We start from the raw sequence: 16,832 nt of genomic DNA, 5'->3' as shown, positions 1-16,832 counted from the left end.
CGGTATGCGTACGAAAACACGTATTGTGTGTATATGGCATCGGATACTCTCAGAGATGAGTAGACCTTATACTCATCTCTGATACTCTTTCCTGTTTTAATGCGACAATCGTCGAGGGGAACAACAACGGCGTATAGTTATCCACACCAACAATCAATTGTCGGAGAACGAGAGACATGACGACGGCATTTGAAAAAACACTAAAATTTAATTTTCCAATCCTACATGTGGAAAGTAACTCAGTTGACATAATATTGTTCTCTTTTGCGAACAAACTCTTGTACAGGAAAAAACAAGCCAAGGCAGATCTTTTTATAAATATCGAAAGCGAAAAGTGTACATGCTTGCACACGCATATGATCGGTATGAGACATACCGATCATCCTTAAGCCGCATCCCCAAACGAGGAGAAAATTATTCAAAAAAATCCTCACCACCCTTAATATACCAAAGTCGCCCCATTAAAAGCTCATCAATCGCAATTGCGAAAACACGTATAACGAAAGAATCGGAGGGGGATCCCAACATCGGAGAAAATGGGCAGCCATGGTGGCGATCGTGTATACACCCACGTCACTTACTGCGAGGATATCCAAACTCCATCCACACCGGGGGAGTACCACATCGTATACATATAGGTCGTACGGAGGCAGCCGAGATTCAGCAGCTGCACGGGAGGCATAACGATCTGCCGTAGCAGCAGCTAGGCGACGGGGGACGCCCCGCCTTCGGGAGCAGTGGCTGCCCCTTCCTTTTCGTCCTCTAGCGAGAGCCGTCTCCCGGCAGCCAACAACCGTACGGCTCGCAATCGCTTGGGGGAGGGGCTCCAGCTCGGCTACTTCTTTCGCTGTCGCTCCTTTGGCAGCTGCCGTGTGCTGCTCTGCGCGTCGTGCCCCCCCGCATATACACATATACACATCACAGCAGAAGCGGTGGCAGCAACGAGTAGCCGAGCGGTGGCTGCAGGCCCCGATCTCTCTCTCTCTCTCCCTTCTTCTCGTCCTCGGCTCCCGAGGAGCTCTCGTGCTCGGCTTTGCCCCAGTACCTCGGCCGAGCTCAAGCTGCAAACGTTGCGTGCCACACGACTCGCAGCCGATACTTTCCCTTACCGATCTCTCACCGATCTTTCACCAGTGCGGAATTTGAACGAGCGAAAAAACTTTGACCTAACGTTTTGTGCGCCGAGTGACGTGAGTTTTGATTTGTAAGAAATTAAAAAAGAAAACATGCAGCCCTGCACGCGCTTCACCGAGTTGACAACGGCGGCGATGCGTGGCTTCCCAGCAACGGCGGGCTACAAGTTCGGGCCGCTGGTGCCACACGATGTCTGGAGCCAGTGGTTCCTGAGGAACAGGGGCACGACGACGGCCACGAGCCCTGGTTACCCCGGCGTGACGCGCCAGAACCAGTTGCAGAGCCTCGCGAGCCAGTTGATGCAGGCGCCTCGTGGGTCGGCCTCGTTCGGGGGTCGCCGGCTGCCGGGCCAGAGGCCCAAGAAGCAGTTCATCTGCAAGTACTGCCACCGCGAGTTCACCAAGAGCTACAATCTCATGATCCACGAGAGGACCCACACGGACGAGCGGCCTTACCACTGCGACATTTGCAAAAAGGCCTTTAGGCGGCAGGACCATTTGAGGGACCATCGGTGAGTCGAGTTTTGCTTCAAAAGATATCTCTCTTTTTTTTTTTTTTTTTTTTTTTTTTTTTTTTTTCTTCACGCAGATCTCGATGCTTTTTTATGTCCGATAGTTTGCATTTTTTTTTCAAGTTGCACTTCCGTAGGCGCGTTTAAATCAACGATTTTTAAATTTGTACTCTTATAAAATGTGTGACGGGGGTGAATTTCTACCGTCACTTCTAGGAAAAAAAACAAGGATTTCATTTAGTGTTTATAAAATTTGTTTCTATTCACATATTTGATTTATTACATACAATAGTCAACTTAAATTTTATGTAATTGTTAAATTTAAAACAAACAAATAACTGTTCATTTAATTTTGAAGTAAAGATCGGAATAAAATTTAATCAGTCAAATTATTAAAAAATGCTACAAGGACAATAGTACCACCTATGATATGTTATCGCAGTAGATTATATTCGTACGTCAATGGGGCTACAGAAGTACAACTTGGCACCCACTGGCTCTTTTTTTTTTTTTTTTTTTTCCTCGCACCCTTGCCGATCAGCAAAAAGTAAAGCCAAACTTCGATTCGCAGGTACATCCACAGCAAGGACAAGCCGTTCAAGTGCAACGTCTGTGGCAAGGGTTTCTGCCAGAGCCGCACCCTGGCCGTCCACAAGCAGGGCCACGAGGAGCAGCACCCCTACAAGTGCGGCGTTTGCTCGCGCGGCTTCAACCAGCGCAGCAACCTCAAGACCCACCTGCTCACCCACGCGGACGTGCCCCAAGACCTACGGGTCCTCGAGAACAACAACAACAACAACAACAACAACCAACACGAGCAACTGCAGTGCCAGAACAAGCTGAGGTCACCCGATTTTCAACAACAGTACCAGCAACAGGTGCTCCAGCAGCATCAGGCCCTCCAGTTACAGACGCAGCAGCAGATCTCACGCGACACCGGAAAACCACAGCCGGTCAAGCTGGGCTTCTCGATAGACGAGATCATGCGCCGTTAGCTCCGATTTTTTTTTTCCCCCCTTTCGAGGGGCAAATCCGTTATCTCGATGTAAATAATGTATAAATTGTCGTGAAAGCTCGTTGAGGCTATTTGAATTTACTGTTATTGTAGCTTATATAGTCGGTAGGCGCCGCAGAGTCACTGCTAGAGATGCATCGCATTGTCTCTATGATCGACACACGAGTGATGGAGGTTTACACGTTGATCTGTGAGGAGATTGTAGTACGTGTGTTAAATGTTTGTTTTTTTTGTTTTTCTTTTAACTTTCTGTAGCTGATTGGTGGCCACTTGGTTCACGGGAAAGTTGCAATCTGGCGTTGATTATATGTACGTATATTTTGTTACGTATCATGTACGTATCATGTTTTTCTTTTTTTTTTTCTCAACATCATGTTTGTATGTTGACAAGAGGTACTACTGATCCTTGTACGTTACCGATAATTTAAGAATCGACGAGCGATGACTTTATTGTTTTTTTTTTTTTTTAGTATTTTTATTTTTAAGTTTTTCCTTGCGCATTCAGTGGAATACCGCATAAGAGTTAAACCATCGAGGTTTATTTATTTTTATAATTATTACTTTTTTTTTTTATTTTTATAAAAACTGCGCCCAAATTCTTGTAAAAGATGGCGCGAGCGCGTGATGACGTTCCTTTTTTTTGTAACCATTATACGTACGTATAATGCACCTTCCGAAAAGAGACGGCTCGAGTATATTGGAACCAACAACCAGAAGAGCCGACAATTCGAGGCGTGAAAGGGAATATGCTACAATAGGGAAGGGAACGAGGGACTGCGAGCGCCGAAAAGTTTATTCTTTGAGTGAGAATCATTTGAGAGTACAATGTCCTTATGAGGCTGATGGATCATATACATATATGTATAAAAGTGATCTAACTGTTACCACATGAACACTGCACAGAGACAAACTTAACTTTATGAAAAATACATTGTAGTGTACTATACAAAATGAGAGAAAATCATACCAAAAAAAAAAAAAAATAAAACAAAATAAACTACACGAGGATGCGGCGCACAAACTTGATAATTGTAAGCTTAAGCCTGCAGTCCTAGTCGATGTATTTCATTGTAGATTGATTGTTACGTATTGTATAGAGATTCAATTCAAAGAAAAATATATCCGATAGATCCGATAAAAAAACAACAAAAAAACAAAAAAATTGTCTTCTGATCATTTGTATACTTTGAACCCATCACGATAAAAAAATCCCTCTTGCTTCTTAATTATATCCTTTCAATCGCTGTCGTTGCAAACGGTGTTAATTAATCCTCTGCGATTCTTTGGAAAAAAAAAAAAGAAATAAAGGTAAATTTCCAAGGATTTTTACTGTATACATTGGAAAAAATTGAAAAGGATCCAACTTTAAGTACAAATATGACTACATCCATGCAAGGATCGAGGTAAGTGCGATGGCGATCGTAATTATTAATTAGCTGTGCCGGCGACGGCCATCGAGAGCTCAACGTGCCGCTCATGGGTAAACAGGCTGCTTATTTCAACGCCGATCAGCAACGGTTCAATCTTCGAAAAATGGCCAATAACGAGCAGCCCATTAACCCGCTTTGGCCCCGTCCAAGCGAGACGAGGGTGAGGTTTGTTTGATTTTAATTAGTTGCCCTATAAGCTGGCACTCCGTTACTCGGGGTCATAAAATTTGATGAAAAAGCGAGCAAACAACATCCGACGTGACGCCTAGAGAGCGGGCGCCCTTCCGGTACCTGCATCTTTATTTGCGGGGGTTTCCTCTCTCTCTCTCTTTGCCTTCGCTGTATATATTTCTCTTTTCCCCCATTCTTGTTTTCTGACGCTGCTGTCGTTACAGTGTCGTTTGGTAACCTTACAAAAGTCACGTATTTTATTGACGATACTCGGATTTCTCTCTAATTACGCCGCTCGGAATGCATGTGATCGATCGTTGTTTATTCGATGATTATTGCGATCCAATCGGAGTACATTACGAAATCCAAAGGTTTCTTTGTTCAAACATGTTCTCTCCTAGTAGGGCAAAAAGCAACCGTCAAGTACCTCAATAGTATGTTACTACCATGCCCACACCTACCAAATTCTATTTACCTATCCTGGGCTTCTCGAAAACCTATACGAAACACTTTTGTTATCTGCAAAATCCCCCCAAACATTGGAACCATACCACCAACAAATTTAGAGCCCCACATCACCTCCACACTTACTTTTTTCTGGGGTGACATGAGTATGTGTTACAAATGTAATAGATTTTTTTTTTTTAATCATTAAAGATTTATCATCTACTATAGATTCTCCATCCATCCACTAATTACCACTTAACTTCTTTCCAAGTCTCTATCAACAATTGTAGCAACTTATTCGGAATCATTGCAAAAAATTTCCTCAATTTTCTAATCAACACTACATCAAGATCTCTTTCAGTTGTTTAAACATTTTTTAAAATAAAAACTTTGTTTTTTGAGTTAACAATAAAAAAAAGTTTTGAAAAGTTTGTCGATTGCTGTTTAACTATACTCATAATGTAAAAACATGTGTGAATTCTCGGTTACGTAAGAGTGCAAGTAGCTATACTTGTTGAACAATTGAAAAATGTTTACGAAACATAAAAACCATCAATATGGTGATCAAAGTTTTTTCGTTACTCAGATACAAAGATGAGAAATTTTTTTGATCAATACGGAAGGTCAATCGATCGAATGTTTGACAAGACAACGAAACCATTGAATGACCTTTTATTAGGAAAAAAAAGGCACCTTTGCTCCCAAACCCGACAGAGCTAATAATCGGTTTTGCCCACACGCGGACTGTTATTTGTGAAATCGAAAGTCGATTATGGAATTATACAACGATCAGTACGATTCGCGTCCAGAGTTGAAATCGAAACTTTTGACACTTTTCAGATCGGAAAGAAAAAAAAAATGTCCATAATAACAAACGAAGCAGCATCAAAACGGGTGCCTCTTGTTTTTTTCTTCTTCTTTTAATTTCCTGTGATTCCACTTAATTTCATAATTCGTATCAAAACGTTCCTACGTTTTCGGGTAGCCAGCATCAGACCGGGTAGCCCCGCGCACCGTGTAATTACCATCCGGCATGGGAGAACGAGGGAGACAGGCCTCGGACCCGTCCTTGAGACATCGTCCACGTCTCTCCTTACCCACAGCGCTCATAATGTACAAAGAACCGAGGGAGAGAGAGACTCTGCGACCTAGAGAACGGGCCCAAAAGATGAAAAATGACGCTACCTTTTTGTTGTTCGGGCCGGAGAGTCGAAAAAAAGGGAGGTAATGCCCCGAAAAGACCAAAGGGGGAGGGGGAAATATGGATCACCGTGGCTACGTAGGCGGACGAAATAATGATGATTTTTTTTTTCCCTCCCCACACGTATCATTTCTGCGCGCGAACCCTGCAGTTTCCTACTCCTCCCACTCCCCTAGCCCCTCGTTCCATGTATATCATGATGCCCACGAACGCGCGCGAGCTGAGCTTGATTTAGGAAGCGATTACCTTTCTGGGCCTTTCTTTCGCCAGGGACAGCGCGGATCCCGAGAAATTGCCACTCTGATTATTGTAATTAAAGCGTTTCTGGCGACTTTGCTAAAGAGCCGCTCTTGGTGCCCCGTGTGTGTGAGAATATTCGTGGCGGCTACCTGGGATACACTCACGTGAGCTTTTGTTACGCGGGAGTAGGTATATACATATATATGGATGCGTGGCAAAACAAAGTAGTTTTTGGCGGAGATGATCCTTGCAGTGACGAGCGCGGCTCGTGCCTAATGACAGAGGTGATGGGAGTCGTTGCTATGGCTTTCACGGATTTTTCGGCCATTATATGCGCCGAGAGTTTACGGAGGGACGGACTTCTGGGCGAATCCGGGTGAGATTAATACATACTGTTTTTCTTTCTCCTTCTTTTCATACGTATTCAATGACACGCGAGAAAACGAATCGGCGATTAATTTTTTGTGCAGCCGTAATGGTCATTTGGAGGGATCCTTGTCGGCTTCTGCATTTAGAATAGCGGGGTACCATTTGGGCCCGTTTAATCGCAAGAATTTCAGTGGACGGCTTTGTTTTTCCATTATTGTGTTTTTACAAAAGAGCCAGAACACATAGCCAGTAAATAACTAAAGAATTCCATCGATGTACAAAATTATAGGCAGTTGCATCAACTTCATTGATTTTAATGTTAATAAAGAGAATAATTGATATTATAATGATCATATTTAAAGTTGAGGAGGACAACGAAAATGACAAATCTGTCAAATGTTTTTGTTAGTTCGGTCTCTCTCCTTCTAATGTGCTCCCCGAAAATCTAAATCATTTTCTGATCTACGATTTTGAATCATGGTGCTCTGAGCGGTACAATCAGTCATACATCAATGAACTTAAGCAACGAACTTTTGTTGAAAAACTTTCACACAACGACCGGATAAGTTAGCGCTTGTAAGTTGAAACTAGAAGTAAGTCGGTGCAATGAGAGCGTGGGACCTGCCGCATCACAGTACCGTCCGCGCAAAGTCGCCGTACAACCCAGATTAGATGACTGAATGGTATTTACGACACACAAGAGGACGCGCGCTTTTTCCGTATGCTAAACACGTCTAGTGTTTCAAAAACGCTCAAAAACTTTCCACCCTGCACCAGCAAGCGCATAGTACGTGCACTGTACGGGCGGTCATACAAGAATATACACTTTTATCTACGAGCGGGCTCCGCAGCTGTACCATCCCGGCGATTAGTGGCCGTATTTGTCTTCAACGACTTTTCGCGGAAGGCCCTCTTTCCGTCCGCAAAATGTTGTTTCGACGGGTCAACCATGAGTACATCCAACGTAGGTTTTGCTCACGAGTGCTTGGTTTTTGCAAGAAGAAAATCACGAGCAATCGGGAACGCACAAGTCATCCGAACCGAAATGGGTATAGGTATGATGTACATAATATGAACGCCACAGCCGTGCCCAGACGGGGGCCGCTGAAATATCCACCTTCCAGCTCATTAGGCCACGTTTGACTCGAGGCGTCGGCGCCGGGGAGGGCCAGTGCATCAATTTGCGGTCGTCGACCCGTTGGCATACATATAATACACCCCATCATCGGAACACACCGAATCTCCATCTCTCGACGCAGGAATGTTGCCTCGTCTCGGATACACGCATGAATTTCGCCTCTCGCCCACTATATGTGTATTAATTTACGCGCGTTATGGATACGCGCGAATAATCGGCGGACTATCTCACGATATCGAGTGTCACCTTATAGACCTATATGTATTGTGACCCATCGATCGGCTAATTCACTCGGAAGGGCGTGGGCTAAGAGCGCGTGTTCAGTCGGAATATTACGAGACGATAGATCAAGATCACCGGAGCCTGTGTACCGTGTGACTCATGGTTATATCTGATTGCACGATTACTCGTGAGTTTTTAATTTTCTTCTTTTTTTTTTTTTCGACTTCAAGGGTGGCTTTGATCGTTACATCTCGTTTGTTTGGTGACACCACTTATTTGGCCGCATTTTAAAGCAATTGTGTTGTTTTGGTACTGTTGAGTTCGTCACCGCGTCATCACCCCATTAGCCATGCAACTACAGTTTAGTCCACGTAATTTTCGTGAATTCTGTATTATTATCTACATGATTGCAAAATCAAAAAAGACCGGTACAAATTTATCTTATCCTTCGTACCCCCCGAGGAAAGCATTTAAAGGGATATATGGTCGGTGTGTTTGTGATTGTGTACACATCACGCATCGATTTATATATAATAAAGAGTTACAAGTTGCAACGGAAACATCGATCTCGTCTTCATCGGTTTGGATATTGCCTGCAATGGACAAACAAAAAAGAAGGCTGATTGTGTCTCATTGACAGGCTATATTTTGTTCTCGTCTTCGGTCGCGCCTCGACACGCGCAAGTACAATTGCACCTGCTGCATCGAGTTCAAGTGCAAGCACAAGCAGAAAAAAATGTAGTTCAGCCAGAGACACCTTGTCAATGAGAATCACAAAAACCCAAGAGGATCGATCGACCGGACAGTCATTGGCTCTACACATAGAAGAGCACACGCCGAGGGCACGCGTGTGTGGGCGAGCTGGGAGCCCCAAGTGTGGGAAAAACGAAGACGCGAGCGAGGGGTCCATCTCTCGAATTCCAGCTCCCAGAAGCAAGCACCGGAGAGCATCACCACAATATTCGAGATGAGCGAATTAGTTTTTTTTCTTCTCTCTCTCTCTCTCTCTCTCTCTCTTTCAGCTAGGGCATGCATAAGGGCAGCGTATAGTCTGCACGCGTTGGGCGCACGCATATACCCCTTCATTAGGGCGTGATGTTCGTACACGTATATATAACTGGAGTGCAAGAGCGAGGGTCACGCCGGGCCCCCGAAAGAAGCGACCTTCGCTCCCCGTACCACGTGCATATGTGTGTGCTCTCCCTACAGAGTAAAGTTGGCCAAGGAAAAAAAAAAAAAAAAAAGGAGCATACCCATCCACCCGTACAGGTACACCCGTAATAAGAATTCCAGGAGTTGGTGCCTATCATCCACCCTCTTTCGCGCACCGTCAGCTATATATATTATATTATAGGTAAGCCCACAATTTGCGACCTCGTTCGCCCACACGCTCGCACGTACAACGCCCGACTCTATTTTTCTCTATGAACGACACGTATATGTATACACACACTATTTCTCGCGACGCGCCCATTATACATATATACACCAGATATTACCGCACGCTTCGCGCACACAACGCACGACCCGCGTTCAAAGAACTGCTCCCAGTCATTATATGCACGGCTGGGAGTTGCAAGCATCAAAAAGCTCCAGCACAAACACCATATTCTCCGGTGCACCATCTCATTAGCTCCATTCGCTAATCATTCAATCATCCGCCGCGTCTATACCGAGCACGTAGTGGGTCCTCCCCCACAAGCCCCCTATACTACACCTTTGCGTATACATATATAGGTGCGCGCGTGTGGGAGGATAACGCGACTCCATTCCCTCGGATTAACCCAATTAGCTTCTCGGCAGAGAGAGAGAGCAGCGAACTTTCCCATGGATGTAGTTGCGGCTCGTGCGTGCACCAGCTCGAGTAAAAATCACCCCCACCCCCCGTTCCTCGAGCGCGGACATTCCCGGACCATCGGGGAGAAGAATGGATGGTAGATCGTGCGCGATTGTTCCGCGGATGGATCAACAGGCCCATGGGCGCGTAATTGCGACTCCCTCGAGATTTATCTCTGCTTCTCGTTGCATCACCTACATCCACATATTTCGCTCGAGTGCGGGTGTCGGGATTGTTTATCTGTATAGCTTATGGCCTATAGCTCTTTGATCGTTTGGGCTGCTTTTCGTGATCACATTTGCCACGCGACTGTTTGTCGCGAGAGCTTTCTTTGGTATAATGTGTGCCGTTGCCGAGTGTTTCTTGGATGAGCATGAAAATAAAAAAAGGTTCTAGGGTTTTTAGTTGATTTTTGCCCAGGAGGGCAAAGTGCACTTCACTTTTCGACCAATGAGGGAAACACTTTGCTTTCGAACGATCAAACTAAAAAATGTTAAGCGAGTCCTCTTTTCCTGCATCTGTTATCAGACCGATCTTCGTTGCGTCTGTCAATTGCACAAAAGTATATATTTACTGCATGAGTTGGTCTACCGCGTATTCCGTATTTTGTACTATCTTTATTAAATATAAAAAATGTACAAAAAATTTGAAAAAGAACAATTTTTGAGTACTTCCGAGTATTGAAATATCACGTCCCATATTCGGACTCGGTCGCAAACATCATGTATATAATATACCAAAATACAAGGCGTTCATTCACACTGACCAAATGCGAAAAAGTATACCCAAGTAATCGCACGAGCGTCAATGACAGAGCTATACCCGTCCGGAGGTTTATTGCAGCCGACGCTGCTTTTTTTTTTATTACCCTTCTTAACTTACGTTTTTGCTACAGTTTTTTCCTTATTTTTGTTTTCGAGACTTGGGTCAAGGCTTAGGAAAATATTCAGAAGAGTCCACGAAATCGTAAATTCTCCTGCCACCAAAAAACTCGGGATGTATAGAGCAAACTGTGGAGAAAAAAAAATTTTTTTTTTCTCGAATGACACGAAAAAGGGTGTTTTAACGGTGTGCGTCGCGGATTTGTTTGACACGGTTGTTGCGCCAAAAAAAAGGGTCGACAGTTTAGGAAAATATTTTTGTCCTTGAAATAATAAGCTTAGAAGCTGATGTCGAAGGTTTTTTGAGATGGTAATAAATTTGATTTTTTTTTTCTGTAATCCTTCAGCTAAAAAAGGGTTTTTCTTGTTATGAAGGTATGTTTCTTAAAAAATGAAAAAAAAATTTTTTTCTTTAACACAATGTTCTGGCAGCCTTAACTTTGCGTTTCGTAACGAAGAGCTACTTACTTTTCATTTTATTGAAAAAAAATTTCCCGCCATTCAAAGTCACATAAGAATTTAAACAGTTTTTAAAAGACTAACGAAAAAATTTGAATATTTACTGAAAGATTTCGAGGTAATCTAAAACTTTTGGTAACTTTAAAGTCTCCCAAAGTCTTTCAAAGGTTGCAAAAGACTCAAGAGAATTTCCTACCTTTATCGAGATTTCCCTTAGGTACGCAGTCCTTCGTTTTGTGCAACCAAAAAAGGGTTATTCAATACTTTTCAAATTTTTCAGTTTGATTAAATATATGAAAGTAATAAAAAAAAAAAGAGTTGGTAAAATTGTTGAAAAAACAAAACGTTATGGTTGGTGGAAAAACCAAAGGTCATCATCAATAGATTGATAAACGACGACACAAACACACTATACCCATCGTTCTCACGACCAGATTTAAAAAGCCAACTCATATTAGAACGAGACATGCCCTCGGGGTCCATTATCGGTAAGAAAAATCGACTACCATGTTTGATTGTTCGAACGGCTGGTGTATATACATAAACACACATAAATACGTCCATCGGGTATACAGAACCGCCACTCGGTACCCACGCACTTGGAATGTAACAGCAAGATGCTTTCTCATACCCATAATAGGTGCACAACCAGCCCAGCACAACAATAACGATCAGAATCCTCCGAAAGTATCGTCACGTTGGTAACCGCAGAGTTTTATAAAAGGAAAGCGATTTGACTCTCCACGAGGAATAGACTGCAGGTATTGCTTTGGCTCCCTCTTTTTTTTTTTTTTTTTTTTTTATCTTCCTTTGAGAGTATATATTATACCAATACTACACAGAGATGATGAGAGATTCAAGGGATTTACCAGCGCTGATCGGTACAAACACATACCTCCACACTCCCACACTCACACAATAAACAGTCAGCGGCGCCTAGAGAGAGAGAGAGAGAGAGAAAGATGGAACTATATGGGTTCGGCCAAATTCAGTAAATAAGAGGGAGGAAGGACATAATAAGTAAAAAAGAAGGTATTCAGCAGCAGTATATGTGGAGGCCTCGCGCCCCGTGACCTGTGGTTATATTACACGGGGCGGTGCTTCCCCTTTTTTTCTGCCCGGCAATTAGGTAAACGTCTGGGAGCCCCAAACCTCAGCTAGAGCTGCCCATTTCGCAGATATCGCGGCGCGCGCGTTTGTGACCCTGCTATTAGTTAGTAGTGCAATATCACAGTCCCTATACAGTGTGACCAGTCTGTAATAATAAAAAATAAAATAAAAAAAATAAATAAGGGGCTAATATAAATCCGCACCCGCAACCGTAGCTCGTTTATACTCGTACGCATACCCCCAAAAAAGAGGAAAAAATGTGCATCAGCCCAATTACAGCTACGAGTTTATGAAATTTGTATCATCAACTCCAAGAATGATGAATATGTGATAGTCCGTCTATCGATAGTCGTGATTCACGCGGGACCAAATGATATATAACGACATCTCAGAGTAAGCGTCGCCAACGGTCGGTAGTCCTTCAGTGCAAAAGATATGCAGTGTGTGTTTGTTTTAGTCCCGCGCGAGGATGCATACCTATATCAGTGCCCTGTAGCACCCGGCAGGGTATACCGACCGAGGCTCGGGCTCGAAGCACTTGGATACTCGTGCGCTCGATGTCGCCTCCCTCGACCCTGACCTCCCCATCCTCCTTCCCTTTCGCCTCAACATATGTGTTGTAGTTGCCGCACGTGCAATGTAATATATGCACACATGCACTTTGGGCATTCGCATGTGCGCGTGCGTGGGCGTTGTTCCCGGGGGAATCCCCGTGCCGGTCGAGGCCGAGCAAATCCGCCAAGTGGTGCCCTCTGGAGTTAGGCGGGCCAAGCGGCAAAAAGGGCAGTTCCGAGTCCTTTGCATATCGATGCGTGGATAAACGTGCAAGGGGGGGTGGGAAGGTATAACACTGGATGCAAACAAGTGGGCAAACGCAGAGGGAGTAAAGCGATTGGTCCGATCTGAGCGCTCTTCCTTCCCCCCCCGCGAGATATCGTCGCCGTCGTCCCTTTTATTTCTCCTCGTCGTCCCGTGGGAACTATCAGGGCCGCTTAATTGGAGCGGCCGCTCATCGGACCCTCCTTTTCTGCTTCTTATCCTTCAGCCGTACTACTATCTCTTCTTGTTCAATGGGCGCATCAGCGGCCCGTGAGATCGGATGAGCGACTGGTCCGAGATCGGCCGGACGCGCGCGGGTGCTCTCCTTTCCTCCGCTCTCGCTCGCACTGGCTCATCGCGTGACGATTTTAGCGGCCAGAGAGAGAGAAATGAAAGAGCCTCTCTCCGTCTTCGGACCGGACTGACTTTGTCGAGAGGCGCGCGCCCGACAACCGTGACGGAGGTACCTATGAAGAATCGTACATAGCCGCCGGCTACCGCGGCCCTCTTGTATACAGCGAGCGTTTCGTCAATCGCGATTTGTCTGCCGTCCGATTCTCCGGTCTCTCACGGGAGATCGTTACGATGACGAGTGGGCCACAAAGCCGGCACGCGCTACGACAATGTGCCGAAAAATCGGCATCGCGGAGCTGTGATGACTTTTGTGCAGGAGAGAAAGAACGGGGTCCTTGGGGTTTTCACGTTACGCCGGTCACGCGTTTCACGGGCTCTCTTTTCTGTGGACGGTCGGTTGAATTATGGCCCCGTCCGTACGATTTCGTTAAACGGCTTGGATTTTTTTTTATTCAGCCGATCTAACTGTCTTGTCTTTGTTCGTGGGATGTGGGGAAGCAGGGTTTTTACTACGCGCGTGCTGAGATCTACGAATGTAACGTTGCTCCTAGTGAGTTCATCCTTTTGTTCGGAAAAATTAAAATTTTTGTTTTTTCACCAGAGCCAGTGTACAATACGCGATCGAGGAGCTTGCGTGTCAAAGATTTTTTTCTTCCAACTGTGTTTCGGCTTCATTTTAAAACCATATCAATTATTAATAGTCATCATTCAAGGGGAACTTCAACAACATAATTAGAGCTCGAAACTCTAGCAACATCGAGAGTGGATGGAATAAAAAAAGAAGTAAAAAAAAAAAAAAAAAAAGCGCGCGTCCTTTCGAATCATCGAAGCCCGATAATTTAATCGATCCACGCATTCAAGGCCAGATCGAATGAAAATCGTTATCCGGGCGCTTAATCATAAAATTTCTCGTTACGGACTCGCGTCTCGGCTCCACTGGTTACAAGTAATTGACTGTGATTTACGAGCTTCCTCGCGCGCCCTCGACACACTAGGTATAACACACTGCCGTTGCGGCGCACCTTCCCTCGCGCGCTCACTCCCTTTTCCCCTTCCCCCCTTTCGGGAGTAACGGCCAAAAATCTAAATTCTGCAGCTCTCTCGTGCACGGAGAGAGGCCCATTAATCGAGGCGTGAAAAATTTTTTCCCGCCCGATATACTCACTCGGATTTTCGAGCAACTCGCGCATTATCGGCCAATAATTCACGGCATCCGAGACATTGATTGTCAGGTGAGTCTGGCGCCTCCGAGTTTCCGATCTCGCGAACGATCGTTACGACGAGCCGAGCGATAATCAATTTCGCAGTGCCATGGGAAAATCCCATCCGCGAAATTTCACCGAATAATCATTATTTCGTTGTCGAGCTTGATGATGCAAATCAAAGCTATGCATATGTATATATACGATCGGATGGTGATGCTATTGAAATTTTTGCACCTTCCATACACTTACCCTCCGACACTCGACGTCTAAATGGTTCAATCAGCAGAGAGTGTTTTCTCATGTAACACGCGTTATTATTATGCCTCCGTCGCTACAACAAACGCCACGAGTATCTCATCGAGGAGAAGCTATTTTTTCGGGTACACCCTCAAAAAGAAAAAAAAAAAAAAGGCCAGCCCAGAGAGAAAGAGTGCGGTGCAAATGCCTGTGTGGCTGGGCCGAAAGAGGTGTATATAAAGGCCCGAAATTCCAGAGCCCGTAAGTGCGCAATGAACCGCTCGGAGGAAGGGAGGCAGCGTTCCCCGGGGAATAATGCCGAAATGGGCGAGATGTAGCAAAGCTTGTACCCATACATATATGTATGTACCTACCTCCGAACCATCGGACTATATAGGGTCTGACGGGCCCGGGTGTACACGTATATATACGGGCACGACGAGATAAATAAAGATAATTGATTCGGCCGTACGATCTGACAAGTTCGGCAAGGGCTCGCCGGAGCATCGCGATGCTATTCGCAAAGGAAGAAAAAGAAGAGCGAAAAAAAGGGTTCATCGCGCGGTGCGTAATGAAAGGGTGGCGGTAAGCGGCGGGGGCGGAAGAGGGTTACGCCTAGGAGAGGAGGGGGGGGGTGGGCCCGAATAATCCCCAGTTCCCACGGGGCTTCCCCACCCAAGAGTGCCACCCCCGCCCTCGGCGCGCACCCTGACATGCCTATACGTGACCCCCATATCCCCCCCCCCAACTCGGCCTGCCATTAAGAGGAGAGAAAGAAAACCCGACCGGCAGCCCCTCGGGCGACTCGCCGTTGCGCGCCCACGTATCTCCTCCCCCGCATCCCGTATACAACTATCCACCCGAGAGAAGTGCTGCTGCCACTGATGCGTGCCACATATATATACATACATACAGATTATACTCGGGCGCAATCTCGTAATTCATATCTCGCGTACACGTATGTAACATAAGATACGAAATGCGCGGGGGAGCCGGCTCCTTCGTCCAGCTGATATTCCCGTCTCTCTCTCTCTCTCTCTCACGTTCCCACAGGACGAGGGACTCTTTGGCCATTCCACTCCCTCGACGACAGCCAATTAAGCCGGCCGACGCGATGGCGTTCGCGGGAGAGAGGGTCGCGGCGAACAAGTGGGCAAGAGAAAAGAGAGAGAGAGGGGTGGGATGTGGTGCATGGGTGGACGATGGCCGTGCAGGTACCGTGTATATATTTATACTCCCCGGGTGCAGTGTGTGCATCGCGAGGTGGGTGTAGAGTAGCGTGGGGTTCCCAGGAGGCCCCCCGACAGCAGGCTCCACGGGGTCATGGGAGGACCCTCGGGCGGCTTCGTCCCTCCGCGAGGGGACCGGGCCCGAGTGACGCCTCGCGAGGGAGAAAAAGCAGCGCTTGACCAAGGAGAACCGCTCGGGCCTCCGCTTTTTTTTTTTCTATATATATATACACATGTGTATACACACGCGCGTTGTGCCTCGTGATGCCTGTTCCCCCGGGTGCCCGCGGGCGATATCGCGCTCTCTCGCGTCTTTCTTTACGGCGGCGGTGCGGGGCCCGTTTCGCTCTTGTCTCTCGTTCTTCCTTCTCCAACGCGCTTTAACCTTTTTTCTTTTTTTTTCCCCTTTTACCTTGGTATTGGTAATCGCGGGGCTTTTGCGTATAATGTAATAATACGTACATATATAATATATACGCGCATTCGGGGCTACGACGGGGAAACTTGTTGGCCTTTAGGTTCGATGATTGACGCTGGTGTTGGAGAACTACTCGAGCAATGATGTACGTTTTACATTGATTCCAGTCATTTTGAAGGTCTTTGGAGGGGTATACCCATTTGAAGCGGATTTTGCCAACCTTCGGGGTTACGTGGGGGTTTAAAGGCTATTGTTTCAAGTAGCCGTTGTCATATCTGACCTTTTAAAACATGCGAAATAAGTAATGGGAACTTGTACAGTGTAGAGTTTGCACCTGCTGTACAATTATTGATTGTCCGCATGTAAAATACTTTGGATGATATATAATCATCGTTTCTTTATTTC

The 16,832-nt window shown here is 45.6% G+C and overlaps 1 protein-coding gene across 1 annotated transcript; it reads left to right on the top strand.

Annotated features, from left to right (window-relative positions):
* The first annotated feature begins 1,017 nt into the window (after positions 1-1,017).
* On the top strand, positions 1,018-3,653 carry LOC106643310 (uncharacterized). The gene is made up of 2 exons (XM_014358395.2): positions 1,018-1,645; positions 2,217-3,653. The coding sequence occupies exons 1-2, from the start codon at positions 1,227-1,229 to the stop codon at positions 2,638-2,640; spliced, it is 843 nt and encodes a 280-aa protein (XP_014213881.2). The 5' UTR covers positions 1,018-1,226; the 3' UTR covers positions 2,641-3,653.
* Positions 3,654-16,832: the final 13,179 nt, after the last annotated feature.

This window comes from Copidosoma floridanum, unplaced genomic scaffold (genome assembly GCF_036245765.1).
Source record: "Copidosoma floridanum isolate Cflo_tuat_1 unplaced genomic scaffold, Cflo_Japanese_pri ptg000009l, whole genome shotgun sequence".
In the NCBI taxonomy this organism is placed as follows: Eukaryota; Metazoa; Arthropoda; class Insecta; order Hymenoptera; family Encyrtidae; genus Copidosoma; species Copidosoma floridanum.
This window is presented reverse-complemented; position numbering and strand designations above follow the sequence as displayed.

What these genes read in the sequence shown, in the direction of transcription:
- LOC106643310 (XM_014358395.2), top strand. Translation starts at nt 1,227, where the DNA reads ATGCAGCCCTGCACGCGCTTCACCGAGTTGACAACGGCGGCGATGCGT. An exon ending in GACCATTTGAGGGACCATCG is followed by an intron (nt 1,646 to 2,216) that starts GTGAGTCGAGTT and finishes TTCGATTCGCAG; the next exon opens with GTACATCCACAGCAAGGACA.